The 23,699-nt window shown below is 36.4% G+C and overlaps 2 protein-coding genes across 2 annotated transcripts in view; both read left to right on the plus strand.

Annotated features, from left to right (window-relative positions):
- The window catches only part of LOC109729190 (KRAB domain-containing protein 5-like), a 445,983-nt gene extending 444,313 nt beyond the window's left edge, over positions 1-1,670 (plus strand). Inside the window, exon 4 of the mRNA XM_075998883.1 lies at positions 1,554-1,670. Coding sequence (XP_075854998.1) covers positions 1,554-1,615 — 62 coding nt within the window. The 3' untranslated portion in view covers positions 1,616-1,670. The remainder of the gene's footprint in view (positions 1-1,553) is intronic.
- LOC142865691 (uncharacterized) lies at positions 1,619-21,680 on the plus strand. Its single transcript, XM_075998881.1, has 3 exons — positions 1,619-1,680; positions 2,179-2,274; positions 19,093-21,680. Exons 1-3 carry the CDS (start codon positions 1,647-1,649, stop codon positions 21,636-21,638), a joined length of 2,676 nt encoding a protein of 891 aa, XP_075854996.1. The 5' UTR covers positions 1,619-1,646; the 3' UTR covers positions 21,639-21,680.
- The last annotated feature ends 2,019 nt before the right edge of the window (positions 21,681-23,699 follow it).

Genomic DNA, 23,699 nt, shown 5'->3' on the forward strand with positions numbered 1-23,699 from the left:
ATGTGTGATCTTTCCAGATAATCTTAACTAAGAAGGTATTTCTCGAAGGAGGAAGAGAAAGAAATGGCTGGTTCTCCTGGGAATGTGTCCCAGGTCAGGGGCTGTGTTCACTTTTCCTCTTGTTATGTCTTGTGTACAGACTTTGCATTGTTGTTCCTACCTAATGCCTTCATTTCAAATACTTTTTTCCCTCTTTTTCTTAATGATAGTCGAGGAGCTCTAAAAAATTATTCTCCCCCTATATGCCAGAGCCTTCTCTCCATCCATGCTTATGCACCATGAACAATTGTCACCATAAATTTAAAACTTGCAATATTGAAAATATTCCCTTTGCTGTTGAACATCTTGGAGGCAGAATCTTGGATGCCCAAGATTACTATTGGAGATGAGTTCAATCCCCAGGATATCAGTGAAGAAGGGGTACATGTACGGTTTATGTTCTATCTAGATGCTCCATCAGTTCTGTGCAGAAAGAGATTAGTGGAATACACATTAATTGTTTAGATAACTTAGAAAGTTCTGCGAAAAAGAATAATTAGAAGACACTAGCTCTCTGGGATACTAAAGAAAGACTATTTAAATACATTATTTGAGATGACAGAACATGAGAGATAACTGTAGCTTGAACTTTGCATAAAACTCATGTTCATGATTAGATTCAGATGATAATTTACTGTTTTCTTTTGGCCAAAAATATCAAAATATCACAGCAGTGGTGGTATGTCTGTGTGCATTGATACCTGATAGTAATTTGTTGTATTATAGTTGGTATTAATTTCATTCACTTGGTTAATGTGTTCTCTATCATTTTTCTAGTATAGAGTTAATTATTTTCCTGTCAATTATGAAGTACCTTGTGAAGATTTACTTAGTGATGAGCATAAACCATCACAGTTTATGTGGAAGCTCTTCTTTTATATTAGATTCCATTTGCATATTACTTGCTCTGGAAAGTAAAGTCTCTCATCTTTGTTTCCTGGAACAGTGAACTCAGATGAAGCCAGGTTCTGCTGCTTACTGAATGTTTGAAAAATATTTCCTTTCTACCAGAAGCAATGATGTCACTGCTGAGTTTGTTAGAAATTCAGAAACTCAGGCTTCACTCCAGATTTTTGAAATCAAAAATTTGTATTTTAGGATTATTTCTAGTTTGTTGTTGTATGTATTAAAGTCTTTGCAAAATTTAAGAAGCATTAATACCTTCTAAGTCAACATGATTTTTCTATCTGAAAAATATACACAACTTATCCTGTATGATATAAATATAGTACTCACAAATATAAATGTCTATGTTGGTGACTGGAATTTTATTCCTTATCCAGAAAATTATAATATCTACATGAGATTTGTGGACCTTATGTCACCCTCTCTCTCCAGAGTTAGATAATATATTAGAGAATATTTTTGTGTTAAAATTTGTCTGCTTGAATAATTCCAGTTATTCATATGAGTCAGAACCAGTTCTCTTCACTCCATTATTTCACCAGCTGTGAGATTAAGAATTCTCTACATGACCACTTGGTGAATATGTGTTTTGTTTTGTTTTGTTTCAGGGACTGTTGACATTCAGGGATGTGGCCATAGAATTCTCTCTGGAGGAGTGGGCATGTCTTGACAATGCTCAGCAGAAGTTGTATAGAGATGTGATGCTTGACAACTACAGACATTTGGTGTTCATGGGTAAAGATCATTTCAATACACAATTTTTATTTCATACTACAGATTTTATATTCTAACTTTGTAGAATTTTTCCGGGATTTTCTTCTTTGCATAATGGAAGTTAAGATGTTTGTTTTCAAGGAAAAATTTGTTGGTATAGGAAAGAAAATCTTCAATCTGTTTTATCTTGACATGAATCTTTCCCTTTCTTGAACTGATCTGTACCCTTCACTCTTCGTCAGTGGTAATTCCAAAACATTAGTGGCATAAGATGCTATTGCTCACATCTTAAATTCCAATTTCCATAACCAACATTTGATTCCACAGTATTGGGCAATGGAGCTAAGGACCCCCAAATTTTAAATACTTTCTAAATATTCTAAAGTGTCTGTTAGAAATTAGTATTTTGGGATTTTTTTAAGAATCTTTCTATATTGTTCCCCTTTCTCTACTGAGCACAGTACTCAATTGGTAATGGAAGAATCCCAAAAAATATGTTACATTTTTCAAATAAAACAGGTCTTGTTGCCTCTAAGCCAGACCTGATCACCTGTCTGGAGCAAGGAAAAGAGCCTTGGAATGTGAAGACGAAGAAGACAGTAGCCAAAAACTCAGGTAGGTGGGAGTGAATAAAGCAGATGACACATATTAGAAGTTCAAAGGTCAAGGAAGAAGCCAGACCTTAAAAAGTGCTTTGGAAAACTCTGCTTCAATGGAAATTGGATCTGGGAAGCCTGGGTTTCTTTCTCTTAATCTTTGATAGAGGCTTCCCTGTCCTTTATTCTTAAATTATCTAAGGACTTTATTTTTCTTTATTGTTCTTTTAAGGTTAGAGTGAGAACAAAAGCCCTACTCTTGGTTTATAATGGACTGCAGGTACTGACTGCGTTCCATTACATTACAGGACATGGAAATATGTGTGTATATTTGAGAAAATCTATGGTAAAGAATTTTTTTTGAGACCGAGTCTCACTCTCTCAACCTGGATAGAGTGCAGTGGCTTTGTGGTAGCTCACTGAATCCTCAAACTCTTGGGCTCAAGTGATCCTCCTGCTCAGCATCCTGAGTAGCTGACACTATAGGCATGTGCCAAAGTCCCTGGCTGATTTTTCTATTTTTAGTAAAGATGGTGTCTTGCTATTGCTCTGACTGGTCTTGAACTCCTGAGCTCAAGCGATCCTCCCCCTTTGCCCTCCCAGAGCACTAGGATTACAAGCACGAGCCTCCACACCTGTCTGCAAACCTTCTTTTAATTGCTCTGCATTTATTGCATCATGTCTGGAATGTGTGAGTGTGGTGGTGATATTGGTATTTAGTTCAGAAATCCCAGGGTCACCACAAGCAGATGTTATATGTTTTCTGCTTTAGTTTTTGTTATCCTGTGAAATGATTAAATGTGTTTCTATAGAAATTCATGCTCATTATCAGAACACTAAGTATTTCCTTAAATATTAGAAAATATAATGTTATTTTACTTCAAAATTCTGGGGTTTTTTGTGACTGTGATTAATAATTTAATTCTATGTGCCCAAATTTCTAAATTTTAATATAGTTTAATGTATGTACACTTTACATTTTTTTTTTAGTCAGAGTCTCCCTTCGTTGCCTGTGCTAGGGTGCTGTGGCATCAGCCTACATCACAGCAACCTCAAAATCCTGGGTTAGAGCAATGCTACTGCCTCAGCCTTTGGAGTAGCTGGGACTACAGGCATGTGCCAAAATGCTCGGCTAATTTTTTCTATATATTTTTGTTTGCCAATTCATTTCTTTCTATTTTTAGTAGAGATGGGGTCTTGCTCTTGCTCAGTCTGGGTTCAAATGCCTGACCAGGAGCGATTCGCCCACCTCGGCCTCCCAGAGTGCTAGAATTATAGGCGTGAGCCACTAAGCCCTGCAACACCCTACAATTGTGAAATATGTTTGGGGTGCATAGAACACGGCTGAGCATACATTAAACTCCCAGTCTTTAACTGTTACCAACTCTAATTCTATAATTTTCTCTTGTTTAGTATGAAGCCTACTGGTACTGTGTCATTCAAATGTTTATCTGTGTGTGTATATATATATATGTGTTTGTGTGTGTCATATGAATTTTCTTCACAAATAAAAATAGTATAACTATATAATTATTATGTACAATGTAATGATTTGATATATTATACGTTTTGATATGATTAACACAACCAAGTTAATGAAAATATATATTACCTCACAATTACTTATTTTTTTATAGTGAGAATACTTAAGGTCTACAGTCAGTAAATTTTAAGATGCAAAACATTATTATTAGCTATAGACACCATGATATACATTATGTCTACAAAACTTTTTGGTCTTGTAACTTAATGTTTGTACTCTTGAACCACATCTTTGCTTTTTTTTTCACCTCAGGCCCTGGAAATTAGCCTTGTAATCTCTGTTTCTATGAGTTTAAACTTTTCAGATTCCCCATGTATGTAAGATTCTACAGTATTTATGTTTGTGTGCTTGAATGATTTCAGTTAGCATAATGTCCTCCACGTCCATCCATGTTGTAGAAATGATTGAATACAATTTTTATAGCTGAGTGATATTCTATTTTGCATATGTGCCCTATTTTCTTTATTCATTCAGCTTTTACAAATGTTTAGGTTTTCATGTCTTGGCAATTTTGAATAATGTTGCAATAAACATGAGGATGCAGATATTTGTTCAAGATACTGATTTTATTTCCTTTGGTTATATACATAGAAGTGAGGCAGTTGCATTGTATGGTAGTCCTTTTCTATTTTATTGTTTAAAGAATTTCTGTATTGGTTTTCATAATTGACCAATTTAAATTTACCAACTGGTTACAGGATTTCTTTTTCTTTTTCTTCATGTTCTTATTAAATCTTATCTCTTCCTTTTGATGTGAGCCATTCTATCAGGTATACAGTGATAATTCATCACGATTTTGATTTTCAATTCTCTGATGATTTCTGATATTGAGATATTATAAGTGATATTGACATACTTCTTGGTCATTTATTTGTGTGACTTCATCTAGAAGATACACATTTAGTCTTTGCCTATTTTCAAACTATTTATTATTTTTACCTTTGATTTGAATAACTTTCTTACATAATTGGGATACCTGATAAGTATGGGCTGCAGGTATATTATTTGTAAATCAGAAAATACTCTTTTTTTTATTGTTTTCTTTTCCACACAGAAGCTTTTTAATTTGTTGCAGCCCAACTTGTTTTATATTTCTTTTGGTTTTCATACCTTTGGTGTCATATCTAAAAAATGTATTACTAATATCAATACCAAGAAGGTTTTTAAAATATGTTTTAAAATTTTAAAGGATTTATGTCTTACATGAGACTTTTTGTTTTATTCTGAGTTAATTTTTGATAGTGCTATAAGCAAAGTTGTCTAATCTTATTTTTTGCTTATGGATATCCTGTTTTCCTAGCACCAACTGAAGAGACCGTTCTTTTTGCATTTTGTATTCTTGTTGTCCCTATCTAATGGCACACTGTTTGGGGTTTTACTGATGACAAGTTCATATCATCAGCAAAGAGAGATAGTTTGATCTCTTCTGCCCCTATTTGCATGCACATGATTTGATTCTCTTGTCTGATTGCTCTGGCTAGGACTTCCAGCACTATGTTGAATAGAAGCAGTGATAGAGGGCAACTTTGTTTGGTTTCAGTTCTAAGTGGGAATGCTTTCAGTTTTTCCCCATTCAGTATGATGGTGGCTGTGGGTTTGTCATATGTGGCTTACCTTTTGTAGGTAAGTCCTGTCTCTGCCTATTTTATTAAGCATTCTTATCACCAAAGGATGTTGAATTTTTTCAAATGTGTTTTCTGTGTCTATTAAGAGGATCATATGGTCTTAGTTTTTGCTTCTATTTATGTGGTAAGTTGAATTTATAGATTTGCAGATGTAGAACCATCCCTGCTTCTCTGGGATGAAACTCACTTGATCGTCATAGATTATTTTTTTTATAATAAGCTGAATTCTGTTTGCTAGGATTTTGTTGAGAATTCTTACATCTATATTCATAAGGGATATTGGCCTGTAGTTTTGTTTTTTTGTTGCATCCTTTCCTGGTTTTCATATCAGGGTGATGTTAGCTTCAAAAAAACATGTCAGAGAGGTTAACTTCCTTCTCCATGTTGTTAAATATTTTCTGCAGGATAGGCGCCACTTCTTTTTGTAGGTCTGGTAAAATTAGAGTGTGAAAAAATCTGGTTCGGGACTTTTCTTTTCAGGAAAGGTTTTTAGTGCTGTTTCAGTTTTGGACCTTGATATTTGTCTGTTCAGGAATTCTATTTCTTCCTGATTGAGAGTAGTGAGGCTGTGTATTTCTAAGAATTTGTCCATTTCCTCCACATTTTCCAGTTTATGTGCATAGCAGTTTTTATAAAATCCGTGGATGATATTTTGTATTTCCATTGCATCATTGTAATTTCTCCTTTTTCCTTCCTATTGGAGCTTTAGAGTTCTTTCTGATATGCTTCTCATTAATCTATGCAAAGGCGAGTCACTTTTATTTATTTTTTCAAAGAACTAACTTTTTAAAAATTAATCTTTTATACAGGTCTTTTGTTATCAGTTTAATTTAGTTTTGCTCTGATCTTTGTGATGTCATTTCTTTTGGTGGGTTTGGGGTCGGTTTGCTCATCCTTTCCAGTTCTTGAGACTATTCATTAGATGGTTTATTTGTGATCTTTCTGTCTTCATTTCTTCTGGTGGGTTTGGGGTTGGTTTGCTCATTCTTGCAGTTCTTTGAGATGATTCATTAGGTTGTTTATTTGTGATCTTTCTGTCTTTTGCTTGTAGGCATTTATGGATATAAATTTTCCTCTCATGACTGCTTTATTTCAATTGCTTTAGTGATTTTTTTTCAAAGTCCTGGATTTTGGGGTTTTTTTGTGTGTGGTTTCTTTGTGTTGGTTATCCATTTTTTTTTTTTTTGCACATCATTCAGTTTTCTAACAATCCATGTTCAAAATTCTTCTGTCATTTTAGCATTTGGAATTTAGTTTATGTCTATTGCTAGAGAGCTGGTGTTCCCCCTTGGAGGTGTGCTTTCTGTTTGATTCTTCATACTTCCAGAATTCTTTCACTGATTCCATCCCATGTGGATCAGCTATTGCTTCTTACCTTTAGATTTTCATTCGAATATGACACACCCTGTTTATTCTCTGAGCCAGTAGGTGGTGTTTGTGGGTGAGGTTCAATTACACCCTTTATGATGAGTCAGTAGATGCAGTAAAAGGGTATGTGCAGAATTACCTCCCTGTCAGTTTGTAGCACTTTCTCGGAGGAGCAGGCTGCAGTGTTGTTTGTGGGTTCTGTAACTAGCTTTTATTCCTCTGCAGAGGTCCTCTAATGCCTCAGGTGGTAAGTGGGACCCTGGGACTTCCAGGTGTGTCCTTATTCTTCACCTCAGTGGTAGTAGGTGAGAGAATGAGACTGGACACAGCTGGGTTGGGTGAGCCTGCTCTTAAACTCCACAGATGCTGTTAGTAGGGGTCAAAGATCTGTTCTCTACTTCTGAGCAAAGCTTCCAGGGAGGGGCTGAAATTGTCCCATTCAGCTGAAAAGTCCATGTGTGGGAGTGGATCTGTCTGAGACTGCAGTTTGGAGCATGCCTCACTCGTTTTCATCCCCCCATTCCACAGTTTTTCCTGGACTTCTGCCAGCAGTCAAGACCACAAGTCAATTCGTATCCCCTGTCCATGATGTGCACTGGGAGGTTCCCTGCCCAGGATTGCAGCCTGGGCCAGGTGGACAGCCTTCTGGTGGGAAGACTGTTGTCCCTGAAGCATGCTGATCTGCCCCTGAAGGCACACACACACGTCAGTAGGCTCATTCACAAATATCCATTCTGTGCCCCAGTGTATGTGATTAGGACCTCAGTGTAAGGGATCTCATCTGCAGGCCTGTCTCCTGGGCCCAGGAGATCAAGGTGTCCAAAGTGGATAAACGTTCTCTGCCCCAGGATATGCCCCATTGTTCTGGAGTCCAGGCAGGTGTGGAGCCCTGGAGAGCTGGAGGGTAGGAGGTCACAGTCTGAATAGCCCTCAGTCTGCTAGAGGGTCCCAAAAGGAAAGGTCACATTACCTGCAGATGCCTCTGAGTGGTAGCTAAATTGTCTCTCTCACAGCCACAGGTAGGATAGGGTAAGGGTAGAAGGAAGCAGTATGGTGCCTACATATTGGCTAGAGTCTATGGGCTGGGAGGTACCCAAAGGGAGCTGGGATTCTGGAGTCTGCAAGGGGCTCACCACTCACTGGTGGTGGCCATCTCTGGGCTGATGTTGGCAGGTCTCTCTAACTGCTCCGGTGTCCACCAGCAGTCTGAGATGCAAGGGAAGGGAAATTTAACTGCTCCTATTACCCTTCCTTTTACTGGTCTCTATATCTCTTGGGGGGGTCTTTCTTCTAATTCTCTGCTACAACTTCTTCCTATAGTCTTCTGTAGTTTCAGGCACTCTTCCTTTTGATCCTTGACCAATCTATGTTTTCCTGCCCCTTGGCTTTTTTTCACTTTTTTTCTAAAATTTGTCTTTCTTGCTTAGAGACTCTGGCTGGTGGGTTTTCTCATCAACTTTCTTGCCATTCTGTCATCTTAAATTTGATTAGGATTTTTACGTGTTCTAACAGAAGACACCATATGTAATTGAAAATACTGTATACTTTGCTGCTTTGACTTGAGAATTCTGTATTTGTCTGTTAGTTCTAATTGCTATATAATATTTATGTTTCCAACTTTCTTATTGATCTTTTCTCTAATTCCCCTAATCATTATTGATGGTGTGGCCTTAAAATAAACAGCAACCATGTTGCTGTGTTATTTTTTGCTTCACTTCTGCCAATATTTTTTTCCATGTGTTTGAAATCCCTGATGTTATATATACATGTAATTTATATATTATATAACATATAATCCATAACATATATATATATATATTTTTACTTTTTTTTTTATTTAGGCATATTATGGGGGTAGAGATTTTAAGGTTTCAATAAATGCCCATTTTCCCCCTCCCTCCACAAGTCTGAGTCTCCATCATGACCATCCCCCAGATGGTGCACATCTCACTCATTATATATGTATATACCCATCCCCCTCCCCCTCCCACCTGCCCAATACCCTATCACTGCAGGATCTATGTGTCCACTTAGGTGCTGTTCAGTTAATACCAATTTTCTGGTGAGTATATGTGGTGCTTGTTTTTCCATTCTTGGGAAACTTCACTTAATAGTATGGGTTCCAGCTCTAACCAGGAAAATATAATATGTGCTATGTCACCATTGTTTCTTAGAGCTGAATAGTACTCCATGGTATACATATACCACATTTTATTAATCCATTCTTGGATTGATGGGCACTTGGGCTGTTTCCACAGCCTTGTAATTATGAATTGTGCTGCTATAAACATTCAAGTGCAGGTGTCTTTTTTGTAGAGTGTCATTGGATCTTTTGGGTAGATGCCCAGCAATAGGATTGCTGGATCGAATGGTAGATTCGCTTGTATCGCTTTAAGGTATCTCCATATTGCTTTCCACAGAGGTTGAACTAGTTTGCAGTCCCACCAGCAGTGTAGGAGTGTTCCTCTCTCTCCGCATCCATACTAGCATTTATTGCTTGGAGACTTTTTGATAAAGGCCATTCTCACTGGGGTTAACTGATATCTCATTGTGGTTTTGATTTGCATTTCCCTGATGATTAGAGATGTTGAGCATTTTTTCATATGTTTGTTGGCCATTCTTCTGTCTTCTTTAGAAAAGTTTCTGTTCAAGTCCTTTGCCCACTTTTTAATAGGGTTATTTGATTTTTTTCTTCCTGATTTTCGTGAGTTCTAAGTATATTCTAGTTATCAGTTTCTTATCGGATGCATAGGATTCAAAAATTTTCTCCCATTCTGTAGGTTGTCTGTTTACTTTCATTTCTATTTCTTTCGCTGTGCAGAAGCTTTGTAGTTTGATCATGTCCCATTTATTTATTTTTGTTGCTGCTGTGATTGCCTTTGGGGACTTCTTCATAAGCTCTTTGCCTAGGCCGATGTCTAGGAGAGTGTTTCCAACTTTTTCCTCTAGAATTTTAATAGTTTCATACCTTAGGTTTAAGTCTATTATCCAGCGTGAGTTGATTTTTGTGAGAGGTGAAAGGTGTGGGTCCTGTTTTAGCCTTCTACAGGTGGCTATCCAGTTTTCCCAGCACCATTTATTGAAAAGGGATTCGTTTCCCCAGGGTATGTTTTTGTCTGCTTTGTCAAAGATTAGATGGCTATATGAGGATGGTTTTATATCAGGATTCTCACATCTATTTCACTGGTCCATATTACTATTTTTGTGCCAATACCATATTGATTTAATTACTACAGCTTTGTAGTATAGTTTGATATCTGGCATATTAATGTCTCCCATTTTGTTTTTGTTGCCTATAATTGCTTTTGATATTCGGGGTCTTCTTTGGTACCATACGAAGCGTAAAATTATTTTTTCTATATCTGTGAAGAATGCTGATGGAATTTTAATAGGTATTGCATTGAATCTGTAGATCAGTTTCAGTAGTATAGACATTTTGATGATGTTGAGTCTGCCGATCCACTAGCATGGTATGGATTTCCATCTGTTTACATCCTCTGCTCTTTCCTTCCTCAGTGTTTCATAGTTCTCCCTGTACAGGTCTTTTACCTCCTTGGTTAAGTATATTCCTAGGTACTTTAATTTCTTTGTTGCTATTATGAAGGGAATTGAGTCTTTGATTTGGTTCTCAATTAGATTGTTGTTGGCGTATATGAATGCCTCTGATTTCTGTGTGTTGATTTTGTATCCCGAGACTTTACTAAATTCATTGATCAGTTCCAGGAGTTTCTTGGTTGAATCTTTGGGGTTTTCTAGATATAATATCATATCATCAGCATACAGTGAAAGTTTGATCTCTTCTGCCCCTATTTGGATACCTTTAATTCCATTTACCTGTCTGATTGTTGTAGCCAAGACTTCCAGCACTATGTTGAATAGAAGTGGAGATAGTGGGCAGCCTTGTCTGGTCCCAGTTCTAAGTGGGAATGATTTCAATTTTCCCCATTCAGTATGATGTTGGCTATGGGTCTGTCATATATGGCTTGTATCATTTTTAGGTATGTCCCTTCTATGCCTATTTTCTTAAATGTCCGTATCATGAAAGGGTGTTGAATTTTGTCAAAAGCTTTTTCTGCATCTATTGAAGAATCATGTGATCTTTGTTTTTGCTTCTGTTTATGTGGTGAATTGCATTTATAGATTTATGTATGTTGAACCATCCCTTCATCCCTGGGATGAAGCTCACTTGGTCGTGATGGATAATTTTTTTGATAAGCGTCTGGATTCCGTTAGCTAAGATTTTGTTGAAAATTTTTGCATCTATATTCATTAGGGATATTGGTCTGTAGTTTTCTTTTTTTGTTGCATCCTTTCCTGGTTTTGGTATCAGAGTAATATTCACTTCATAAAAGTGTCAGGGAGGTTTCCGTTCTTCTCGATGTTGTGCAATAGTTTCTGCAAGATAGGTACTAATTCTTTTTGTAAGTGTGGTAAAATTCGGGTGTGAAGCCATCGGGACCGGGACTTTTCTTTTTAGGGAGATTTTTAATTGCTGTTTCTATTTCAGCTGTTCAGATTGGTCTGTACAGGGAATCTATTTCTTCGTGGTTGAGCCTTTCTTTGTGTCCTAGGATATGGTCAATCTTAGAGAATGTCCCGTCAGGTGATGAGAAGAACGTATATTCAGTGGATTGTGGGTAGAATGTCCTGTAGATGTCAGTCAGACCCAGTTGTTCCAAGGTTTTGTTTAGGTCCATTATTTCTTTATTAATTTTCTGTTTGGAGGATCTGTCTTGTCCCATCTGTGGGGTGTTGAAATCTCCGGTGATTATGGAGTTGCTATTAATCCATTTGCTTAGATCCAGTAAGGTTTGCTTTATGAAACTGGGTGCACCTAAGTTGGGTGCATATATATTTAAAATTGTTATCTCTTCTTTTTGAATTGTGCCCTTCACCATTATATAATGACCCTCTTTGTCTTTCACTACTTTTGTTGGTTTAAAAACTAAATTGTCTGAAATTAGAACTGCCACGCCAGCCTTCTTTTGGCTTCCTCTTGCCTGGAATACTGATCTCCACCCTTTTACTTTTAGTCTATATGCATCCTTGCAGGTTAGATGTGTTTCCTGAAGACAGCATATACCTGGCCTGTATTTTCTTATCCATTCAGCCAGCCTATGTCTCTTGAGTGGTGAGTTTAAGCCATTCACATTTATTGAGAGAACTGATATGTGAGGTAGATTACTGTTCATTCTGTTGGGTTGGATGTTGTTGCTTTGATATCTCTTCAGCCATTGTATTATCTGGCCTTTAATCTTTGGGTCTTCATTGTTTTCATATTCGTGAGTTTTTATTATAGTGCTCCGTGCGTAACATTGTATTCAGTAGTTCTTGTAGGGCTGGTCTTGTCTTGGTGAATTCTCTGAGACTTTGCTTGTCTGAGAATGTCTTTATTTCTCCTTCATATACAAAGCTTAGTTTTGCAGGGAATAAGATTCTAGGCTGGGCATTGTTTTGTTTCAGAAGAGTGAGAATGGGGCCCCAGTCTCTCCTTGCTTGTAAAGTCTCATTAGAGAAGTCTGGTGTTATTCGTATTTGGTTTCCCTTGTAGATTACTTGCTTCTTCCCTCTTATAGCTCTTAGAAGGGCCTCTTTATTTGATATTTTGGTCAGTCTGATGACTGCATGACATGACATCTTCCTGTTTGCATTGAACCTCCCAGGGGTCCTCTGGGCTTCTTGAACTTGTATATCGAGATTTTTAGCAAGGCCTGGGAAATTTTCTTCTATTATATCTTCAAAAAGCTTGTCCAGCCCTTGAGTGTTGTCTTCTTCCCCTTCTGCTAATCCTATGACCCTCACGTTAGGTTTCTTCACATAATCCCACAGCTCTTGTAGGCTTTGCTCTTTTCTCTTGTTTCTCTGCTCTATCTCTGTGACTGATTTATTTAATTGGAAGGTGTTATCTTCAATCTCTGAGATTCTTTCTTCTTTTTGATCTACCCTGTTCTTGAGACTTTCCACAGTATTTTGTAATTCTCTGAGTTGATTATTCATCTCCAGGACTTCGGTTAATGTTTTCTTCACTGTGCTGATCTCTTTAGTGAACCTTTGTTCCATATCCTGGAGGCTTTTTGTGGTTTCTTTGTGTTGGTTATTGAGTTGTTGTTGCAGGTCGGTGAGTGTTCTTATGATCCACATACGAAATTCCTCTTCTGTCATATTGGTTGCCTGATTTTGGTTGGTGTCCGTTTCTAGGGGGCTGGTGCTCCTCTTTGGGGGTGTGTTTTTCGTTTGGTTCTTCATGTTTCCTGAGTTCTTTCGCTAATTTCTTCCCATGCCGATCCATCGTTGTTTCTTTCCTTTAGGTTTTTGTTTGGGTGTTCACACACCTTGTTTAGTTTCTGAGCTGTTAGGTGGTGTCTGTGGGTGAGATTCAACCATTCCCTGTATATTGAGTCAGTGGGTGCCGTGAAAAGGCTGTGCAGGATGCCGTCCCTGTAAGTAGGTGGCACCAGATTGGAGGAACAGGCTGTTCTGTTGATTTTGTGTCCTGTTATCAGCTCTTGTTCTGGGCGGATCTGGGTTGGGTAAGCCTGCCCTCAGGCACCACCAATGTCCTTAGCAGGGGTGAAAGTTCTGTTCTCTGCTTCCAGGAAAAGCTGTCAGGGCAGGGCTGGAATGGTCCCACTCAGCCAGAACGTCTGCGTGTGGGGGTGGGGCTGTCTGAGACCTGCAGTCTAGAGAGGGCCTGGCTTCTTTCCACCCTCCCCAGCTCCGCAGCTACTCCTGGGTCTCTTCCAGCAGGCCAGACCACACGCCACCGGGCCTCCCCAGACTGTGATGCCGGCGGGGAGGTTCCTTGCCGGCGGGGAGGAACGCCACCTGGGCTGGGTTACTGCCTCCTTTTGGGAGGAGGGTTGCCCTCTAGGATGCTGATCTGCTCCTGAAGGCACACACACCTCAGTAGGCTGTCCAGGTATAACTCTTCTGTGCCCCAGGCAATGCTCGACCTAGGTGCTCGGGATCTCATCTGCAGGGGTCCCAGAGTTCAAACTGTATCCCCACCAGGGAGAAGAGTTCCGGTCCCAATTCACCCACAGAGAGCCCAAGCTGGGTCTATGTGTCTCAGCCTCTGAGTCAGCACCGTTCTCCTGGGAACACTGTGCCAGCAGCACCTGGGAGGGCTGGCCGGTAGGGAGCTCACAGTCTGAGTTCCCCTGAGTCAATTGTAGGGTCCCAAAAGGGAGGGTCCCGTTCCCTGGAGGTGCCTCCGGCTGGTGGCTGTATTGTCTCTCTGGGCAGCCGTGGGTAGGGTTGGCGGAGGGGAGGAGGAGGCAATATGGCGCCTGCCGCGTGGCTGGAGTCTGTGCATACAGAGGTGCTGGGAGTTGGGAGCCTGGTGCCATGTCTGCTACAGGCTCACTTCTGGCTGTCGGCAGCCATCTCTGGGCTGGTGTCCGCAGGTCTCTCCACCCTCTGGGGAGCCCACCCCCAGTCCCAAATGCAGAGGAGCGGAAACAGCAAATCCGCCTACTCTTGCCGCTGGTCTCCGGGCTGCTCCGGTGGTCTCAGCCTCCAGTTCTCCTCCGCAGCCTCCTCCCGTGGAGTCTCCTGGGGTCTCAGGTACCCCTCCTTCTGGCTCTCGTCTGCTCAACATATATTTTATAAATATTAATACACATGTGCACCTCGCATATATAATAGTTTCCTGGCAGATGGACCTATTTTATCATTATGTAATATCAATCATATTATTTCATGACAATTTTGCCCTAAAGTGTGTGTTTTATCTAATATAGTAATAATTATGTATACTGTATCCACTTAGAGTTACTATTTGCATGGAATATATTTTTCATGTATTTAGTTTCAGCTTATTTGAGTCCTTGCAGCTAAAATGAGTTTCTAGTAGACAAAATATTATAGAAAATTATTTAATCTTGATCCATTCAGCCATATTATCTTCTTTTGATTAAAGAGTTTAATCCATTTATATTAAAAGTTACCACTGAAAGAAATTAAGTTACTCTGACTTTGTTTCTTGTGGCTATGTCCTCACTCATTTTTCTCTTACTGCCTTAATATATCTTGTATTGATTTTGTAGTTTCTTGTTTTGGTTCCTTTTAAATTTTCTTTAGTTTATCTTCTGTAGTTTCTTTTTCAACACCTTGAGAAATGGAGAGAACAAAAACAAATTAAAGTCACAGCAATGACATAAGAAATAAGGTTCTCTAGCATCATTTCAATGCGTAATCCTTAACATTTATTTATCAAAGATCTTTATGTATGATTATGTGTTTTGTGAAATAAAATTGCCCTATGTGTAAGCTAATGTTTCAGAATCTGTGCTCTTCATGGTGCCCAGTCATGTTTGAAAATTACAGTTATCTAGAATTCTTGTTCAGTCATTTACTATGTTTATTCAGAATTTTATAGATTAATTTTATAATTTTGTTTTGTGATTTCATAGTTCTTTACATTTTTTCCTCTATCCTTTTTTAACGTAGGCCACTTCACATTAGGCAATTATGTTTTTTAGTTTTTATGTGTATATTTTACTTTTGCATGATAGTATTGAACTCTGTATACTTTAACATATTGTGGGGCAAATGTAAAATATAAATCAGCCATATATCTTTTGTGAATGTGATTTTCTTTGTGTTTCCTTGCCTGTATAAATATTATTCCTATTTTGTTTATGAGTAGTACACTTTTTTCTTGGTGGTAAATGGATATTTTACCCTGATGGTGAATAGTCATGAAAATTATCTTAAATTCGACACATATTTATTGGTAAAGATATATTATCTTTGTGTGATTCATTTGTGTTAATGAATTATTTGAAGATGATTTTTGAAAACCTTTTAAACCATTTTTGGTATTATTGATTTTTCATAAAACACATGAAATTTAACATCTTAAATATTTTGATTATACAGTTTATTCACAGTAAGTATATTAACAATGTTATGCAACATATATCCTTTACAAATACTATTCTATTTTTATTTTGTTTCTAATAATCAACCTACTTTAAGTATTTTATGTAAGTAGATTCATAAAGTGTCATTGTTTTGGTGGCAAGCTTATTTCATTTAGCATGAAGTCATTATCTTTATTGTAAACTTAGAAGATTTTCTCCTTTTTGAAATTGAATAACACTCCATTATTATTATATATGAAATTATATTTATCCATTTGTTTTATGAGGCAGATCTGGGTTGTATTCATATATTGGCTTTTATGAATAATGTTGCAGCAAATATGGATATGCAAATAACTCTTCATTTGACCATGTATGTGAGGGATTTATATCTGTTCTACATTTTGTTTCATTGTTCTCGTTGTCTGACTCTATGTCTGTAGCAAACTACTGTGATTACTGTACCTTTGTAAAATGTCTTGAAATCAGAAAATGTGATGCCTCCAACATTATTTCTTTTCTCAAGATTGTTGTTCTCTTCATGGTACTTTGGCATTTCATATGAGTTCTTAACTTCTTTTTCTAAAAAATTTTACTTTGAGAATTTTAAAAAGATGGCATTGAATTTGTAGATCATTTTGGGCAGTAGGGACATCTTAAAAATGGTAAGTCTTTCAACCTTTGAAGAGCATTCTCAAGAATGCATCATTTAGTTTCCATCTATTTACAGATATTCTCTTTTTCCATCTGTTATTGATTTCTAGTTTTATTACATTTCAGTCATAAATGTCTGTAATTGTTTAAGTGTTAAAAATATGTAACAAAATGTATTGTGGCGTAATGCTATTCTATCCAGGAGAATATTTTTTGAGCTATTGATAAGATTTTGTATTGTATTGTTGCATGGAGTGCTATCTATGTCTATCAGGTATAATTGTTTTATAGTGCTTTAAAGTTCTCTGTTCCCTCAGTTAATATTGTTTCTTGCATTATTAACCATTACCATAAGTGGAGTATTCAAGGATCCTACCATTATCACATCGCTATGTATTTCTAGCTTTAATTCTGTCTATGTTTGCTTTCCATATTTGACAACCTTTATTTTACACTTACATATACATACACATGCACACACACAAACACAGACTTATATAGAAATGTAAAAATAAATCAGGTTTCAAGTGAATGAACCCTTTTATTATTATTTAATATCATTCTGTATCTTTTGTAACAGGTTTGATTTAAAGTATATTTTGACTTTTTTTTTTGACTCAAAATATATTGTGCCTAATTTTGACCTCTCCTGCTCTAATTTGATTAACATTTGCATGAAATGTTTTTTTCTGTGCTATGAATTTTATTTCATATTTTCTCATTTGATGTAAGGTGGTTCTCTTGCAGACAGTATATAGTTGGATGTTTTCAGTAGTATTTTCTTAAATCTCTATCTGTATTCAACGTATGTCTTTTTATTGTGAAGTTTACTCCATTAATATTTTCATAATTTTCTGGAAGAGATTGACTTACTGTTGCCATTTTATCAATTGTATTTTTATTGTTGTAGATCTCTTGCTCCTTTTTTTCTCTTTGTTTCCTCCTTTGTGTCTCATTGATTTCTATAGTGACATGGTTTGATGCCTTTGTTATTATTTTAGTGTATCTCTATAGGTATTTTTACTATGGTTACCATGTTGACAACACAGTGTTTCTTAGAGTTACAGTAATATATTTTAAAATGTTAACAACTGAAATTTAGACACAAACAAAAATTTTGCCTCATTACGTCTGCCATTATCTTTGTTATTAGTGTCACCAGTTCTATCTCGTTATATTGTATACTCATTAACAGAGGTGTGGTGTTATTTTTCTGTTTTGTCTTCAAATTTTAGATCATAAATAAAAATGTCTTCTGCATTGTTATTATGATAACAGAGAATTTTACTTAGATATACTTAGATATATCCATGTCTTTCCCAGAGTTATTTGATTTCATATAATTTGTGTTATTTTCTAGCATCTTTTTTTATTTTTAATACAAGGGGCTCCCTTTAAAATTTCTTGTGGGTAAGAATCCTTTTCAGTATGAATTATCTTGAGAGATGTTTATTTTTCTCCATTTAGAAGAGTGGTTTTGTCAAACATAGTTCTGCTTTAAAGTTTTCATTCTTTTAGCACTTTGACTATATCACCCAACTATTTTCTGACATGCATCTTTTCTGTTGATAAATCCACTAGTAATCTCTAGGAAGCATGCTTATAGATGACATCAATTTTCTCTTGCTGCTTTGAAGATTCCCCTGTTATATGACTTTAAAACTTTGCTTACATCCTGTCCTTTATGGGTCCTTTTGTGTTTTTCTTAGCTGAAGTATGTTGAGATTCTCAATTTGTTTGTGTATTTCTTCTTACCTTTGAGAATTTCTAAGTCATTTCTTATTGTATGCCTCAGCTGAACAGTGTATGTTTTCTTCTGCTTCTTATGTTTTGTTTATATTATCATTTACCTGATTTCATTTAATGTTCAATATCATTCTAATTTCACCAATTAAGCATCATTCAGATGGTTATTTTTAATTTTTATGGTTAATTTTAATTTATACATCTCCAATCCTTTATGGTTGATTTCTTGTTATTTTGTTTCTTGGATGGGGATATGTTACCCTGAATTTTGTGAATATTGTAATCGTTGGTTGAGATTTGAGAATTAGCAAAATCAGCTCCATAAACTTCATCAAGTGGCTTTGTCCTGGGGGACTCTGATAGCAATTCACCTTACTGGAGATTGAAGAAGCCTTAAAAATGTTCTGAGAATGCATCTTCTGTGACTATATTTGTTTTCCATTTAAAGAAACTTTCCTACATTTCTTCTTAGTAGCCTGTCATCATATTCTATAACTATTCTCCATCTGTGGTAGTGAAATTTCCCTGACGTTGTAATAATCTTTTATCTTTGGTTTCAGCACACTCTGTCCTTCACTTAATATCATGATTCTTTTCTGAACTCTGTGTTATGGGACACAGAAACCAGTCTTTGGAAGGGTTTCTAAAAGCTAGAAATATAATCAACATTTTCCTTTTCTTTGAGAAAGAAGCTGGGGTTTGGTAATATACTTCTATGCTGTATTAAGGAGGAGGAGAGGTCTTGGAGTGTCAGTATAAGAAATTTTGTTTCTTTTCTCTGTTGCTTTTGGTATTATTCTCACATGATTTTCTGTGAACTCTTCTTTCCTTATTAGAATTTCACAAAGTCAATTTGGTAAGCATAATTTTTTATATTTATTTGTGTAAAAGAGAATTAGAGCATACATATTGTATTGTGCCATCCTGCTAATGTGCTTAGGATAATTTTACATATAAATTTTGTAATATTTATTATTTGATTATGAAGGTAAGAAACAAGTGGGATAATTTGTTGTTTTTAAAATTTCTTTCAGCAATATCTTCTCATTCTACCCAACACTATTTGCCAGAGCAGCATTTAAAATTTCTTTTACCAAAAGTGATAAGAAGAAGATATGGAAGCTTCGGCCTTCAGAATATACAATTTAAAAATGACTGGGAAAGTGTGGGTGAGTGTAAGGAACAGAAAGGATATTACAATAAATGTAATCAATGTTTGACTACATATAGCAAAATCTTCCAGTCTAATGCATGTTTGAAAGTCTTCAGGAAAATGTTAAATCAAAATAGACATAAGGTGGGACATAGTGTAGAGAAATTTTTAAAATGTAATGAATGTGGGAAAGCCTGTAACCAATACTCACACATTACTCAACATAAAATAATTTTTAATACAAAAGACTATTACAAATTCAAAGAATGTGGCAAAGTCTTTAATCAGTGCTTTTACCTTACTAAACACAAGAGTGCTCATACTGGAGGAGAAGCACACAAATGTGAAGAATGTGGCAAAGCCTTTTACAGGTACTCAGCCCTTTTGATACATAAAGTAATTCATAAAAGAGAGAAACCCTACAAGTGTGCAGAGTGTGGCAAAAAGTTTAATCATATCTCAAGCCTCACTAAACACAAGAGAATTCATAGTGGAGAGAAATCCTACAAATGTGAAGAATGTGGCAAAATCTTTAATTGGTCTTCATGCTTTAAAAGACATAATATAATTCATACTGGAGAGAAACCACACCAATGTGATGAGTCTGGCAAAGCATTTAACTGTTGCTTGGAACTTAAAAGATATAAGAGAATTCATAATGGAGAGAAACCTTACAAATGTGATGAATGTTCCAAAGCCTTTAACTACTCCTCACAACTTAAAAGTCATAAGATAATTCATACTGGAGAAAAACCCTACAAATGTGAAGAATGTGGTAAATCCTTTAACTGGTCCTCAACTCTCATTGCACAAAAGGTCATTCATACTGGAGACAAACTGTACAAATGTGAAGAATGTGGAAAAGCCTTTGCCCAGATCTCAAACCTTTCTAAACATAAAATAATTCATCCTGTTGAGAAACCATACAAATGTGAAGAATGTGGCAAAGCTTTTAGCTGTTCCTCAGACCTTAAAAGACATACAAGAATTCATACTAGAGAGAAACCATACAAATGTGAAGAATGTGGCAAAGCCTTTACCCATAGCTCAATCCGTACTCAATATAAAAGAATTCATACTGGAGAGAAACCGTACAAATGTGAGGAATGTGGCAAAGCCTTTACCCAGAGCTCAAACCCTACTCAACCCAAAAGAATTCATACTGTGGAGAAACAATACAAATGTGAAGAATGTGGCAAAACTTTTAGCTGTTTCTCAAAACTTAAAAGACATAAGAGAATTCATACTGGAGAGAAACCATACAAATGTGAGGAATGTAGCAAAGCCTTTACCCATAGCTCAACTCTTAGTAAACATAAAAGAATTCATACTGGAGAGAAACCGTACATATGTGAGGAATGTGGTAAATCCTTTAACTGGTCCTCAATCCTCATTGCACATAAGGTAATTCATACTGGAGAGAAACTGTACAAATGTGAAGAATGTGGAAAAGCTTTTAGCTCTTCCTCAGACCTTAAAAGACATAAGAGAATTCATACTGGAGAGAAACCATACAAATGTGATGAGTGTGGCAAAGCCTTTACCCATAGCTCATCTCTTACTGAACATAAAAGAATTCATACTTTGGTGAAACCATACAAATGTGAAGAATGTGGCAAAACTTTTAGTTGTTCCTCAAAACTTAAAAAACATAAGAGTATTCATACTGGAGAGAAACCATACAAATGTGAGGAATGTGGCAAAGCCTTTACCCAGAGCTCAACCCTTACTCAACATAAAAGAATTCATACTGGAGAGCAACTGTACAAATGTGAAGAATGTGGAAAAGCTTTTAGCTGTTCCTCAAAACTTAAAACACATAAGAGAATTCATACTGGAGAGAAACCGTACAAATGTGAGGAATGTGGCAAGGCTTTTAACTGTTCCTCACAAGTTAAAATACATAGGAGAATTCATACTGGAGAGAAACCATACAAATGTGAAGACTGTGGCAAAGCCTTTACCCAGAACTCAACCCTTACTCAACATAAAAGAATTCACACTGGAGAGAAACCATACAAATGTGACGAATGTGGTAAATCCTTTAACTGGTCCTCAATTCTCATTGCACATAAGGTAATTCATAATGGAGAGCAACTGTACAAATGTGAGGAATGTGGAAAAGCTTTTAGCTATTCCTCAAAACTTAAAATACATAAGAGAATTCATACTGGGGAGAAACCATACAAATGTGAAGAATGTGGCAAAGCTTTTAAGTGTTCCTCAAAAGTTAAAATACATAGGAGAATTCATACTGGAGAGAAACCATACAAATGTGAAGAATGTGGCAAAGCCTTTACCCAGAGCTCAACCCTTTCTAAACATAAAAGAATTCATACTGGAGAGAAACCATACAAATGTGAGGAATGTGGTAAATCCTTTAAGTGGTCCTCAGTCCTCATTGCACATAAGGTAATTCATTCCTGAGAGAAACTGTACAAATGTTAAGAATGTGGAAAAGCCTTTACCCGGATCTTACACCTTATTAGACATACAATAATTCATACTGTATATAAACCATACAAATGTAAAGAGTGTGGCAAAGCTTTTAGCTGTTCCTCAGACCTTAAAAGACAATAGAGATAAGAGAATTTGTACTGGAGAGAAACTGTAAAATGGGAAGAATGTGGCAAAGCTTTTAGCTGTCCCTCAATACTTAAAAGACTTAAGAGAATTCATACTGGAGAGAACCCTTCACATGTCAATGTGGTAAAGCCTTTAACCAATACTCACACTTTTCCATACATAGAAGAACTCATACTGAAGAGAAGCCCTACAAATGAGAACAATTAGGGAAAGCTTTTTATCTGTGTTCATACACTAGAATGCAAAAAAGAATTTACACTGGAGAGAAACTTTTCAAACAAAAAGAATGTATTAATGCTTTACCTTATGCTCTAAGTTTCTATGCATGAGCTAATTTGACTGGAGAAAATCCTTACAAATGTGAACAATGTGGGTAAGTCTGTATCTAATACTCACATCTTTCTGTATATAAGATAATTCATATAGGAGAGAAAACTTATGAATGTGAAGAATGTGAAAAAAAGCTTTAAAAGCTGATTAAATTTAACTAGGGTACCAGAAGGAAATCATAGAAAAATGAAATATGTGTCAAATGCTTTACCTGGTGCTTTTATGGTAGCATACATGAGACAATTCATACAGGAACAGGATCCTACAGATGTTAATAAAGTGGCCTAGCCTTTAATAATCCATCACACATTGTTCAACACCAGTTATACTGAGTAACTGGTATAAATGTAACGAGCATCAAAACACCTTTCTGAACATAAAAATTTGAGAGTACAGTGGAGTATTTATACTAAGAAAAAATTACAACTATAAAGAGTGACATGATACCTTTACTTTTATCACAGATATTGTACACAAGAGAATTTGTAGTGGAGGTGGAATCCTCCATTTATTGCTCAAACTTTATTTAAATTAAGGGAATTTGGGTTGTGGAGACACTCTAGGAATGTAATGAATGAATTCAGAAAAACTTTTGGTCTGTAACATAGCTTTGAAAACACCAGAAGTTATATGAAAATATATTTTACTTATGTTATAATCTGAAAAAATAGTTAATTAAAAAATCATGTCTAGGCCGGGCGCGGTGGCTCACGCCTGTAATCCTAGCTCTCTGGGAGGCTGAGGCGGGCGGATTGCTCGAAGTCAGGAGTTCGAAACCAGCCTGAGCAAGAGCGAGACCCCGTCTCTAATATAAAATAGAAAGAAATTAATTGGCCAACTAATATATATACAAAAAATTAGCCGGGCATGGTGGCGAATGCCTGTAGTCCCAGCTACTCGGGAGGCTGAGGCAGGAGGATTGCTTGAGCCAGGAGTTTGAGGTTGCTATGAGCTAGGCTGATGCCACGGCACTCACTCTAGCCTGGGCAACAAAGCGAGACTCTGCCTCAAAAAAAAAAAAAAAAAATCACGTCTAAATAAATACTGGAGGACTCACAGTAGGAAGAACCTTAGTGCTATTACTTCTAGACTCTTCTAAAGTAGAATTTTGGTTATAGAGAATGCAAAGTTAAATACTTTAATAATTGATGTATATGTTTAAAATCAGCAGGAGATTGACTTTTATGGAGAGTTATATTTAGAGTTTACTTTTCACATTAAAATTTTTATATTTTTTTGAAAATCGAATATCAAGGTAATTCAATTTTAATTACTTGATTCTATTCCAGCATTCCTAGTATTTTTGTGAAAGAGTGTGTTCAATCGTTGCTGCATCAAAGATATGAAAGGTCTTTGTAAATTTTGTGGGCATCATTCATATGCTCTTACAATGTACACTAAACACTAAAATTTAAGATGCATGAATAAAATGGAGAGACTCTTTTTGATTAACTTGTAAGTGCATTGCAGGTGATGTTGGCATTAATTGTACAGAGTAGTGTTTAATGTGTTGAGTGTTGTACATTGAATAAAGTGTTACATTGCCACCAACCTTAACCTGTCTCACCTTAT

Source organism: Microcebus murinus, chromosome 31, assembly GCF_040939455.1.
Source record: "Microcebus murinus isolate Inina chromosome 31, M.murinus_Inina_mat1.0, whole genome shotgun sequence".
NCBI classification, from domain to species: Eukaryota; Metazoa; Chordata; class Mammalia; order Primates; family Cheirogaleidae; genus Microcebus; species Microcebus murinus.

Bases quoted from the DNA above. Each gene is read 5' to 3' on its own strand.
- LOC142865691 (XM_075998881.1), top strand. From the start codon at position 1,647: ATGCTTGACAACTACAGACATTTGGTGTTCATGG. The intron at 1,681-2,178 runs GTAAAGATCATT...CAAATAAAACAG, and splicing joins CAGACATTTGGTGTTCATGG to GTCTTGTTGCCTCTAAGCCA. The intron at 2,275-19,092 runs GTAGGTGGGAGT...AATTTCTTTCAG, and splicing joins GACAGTAGCCAAAAACTCAG to CAATATCTTCTCATTCTACC.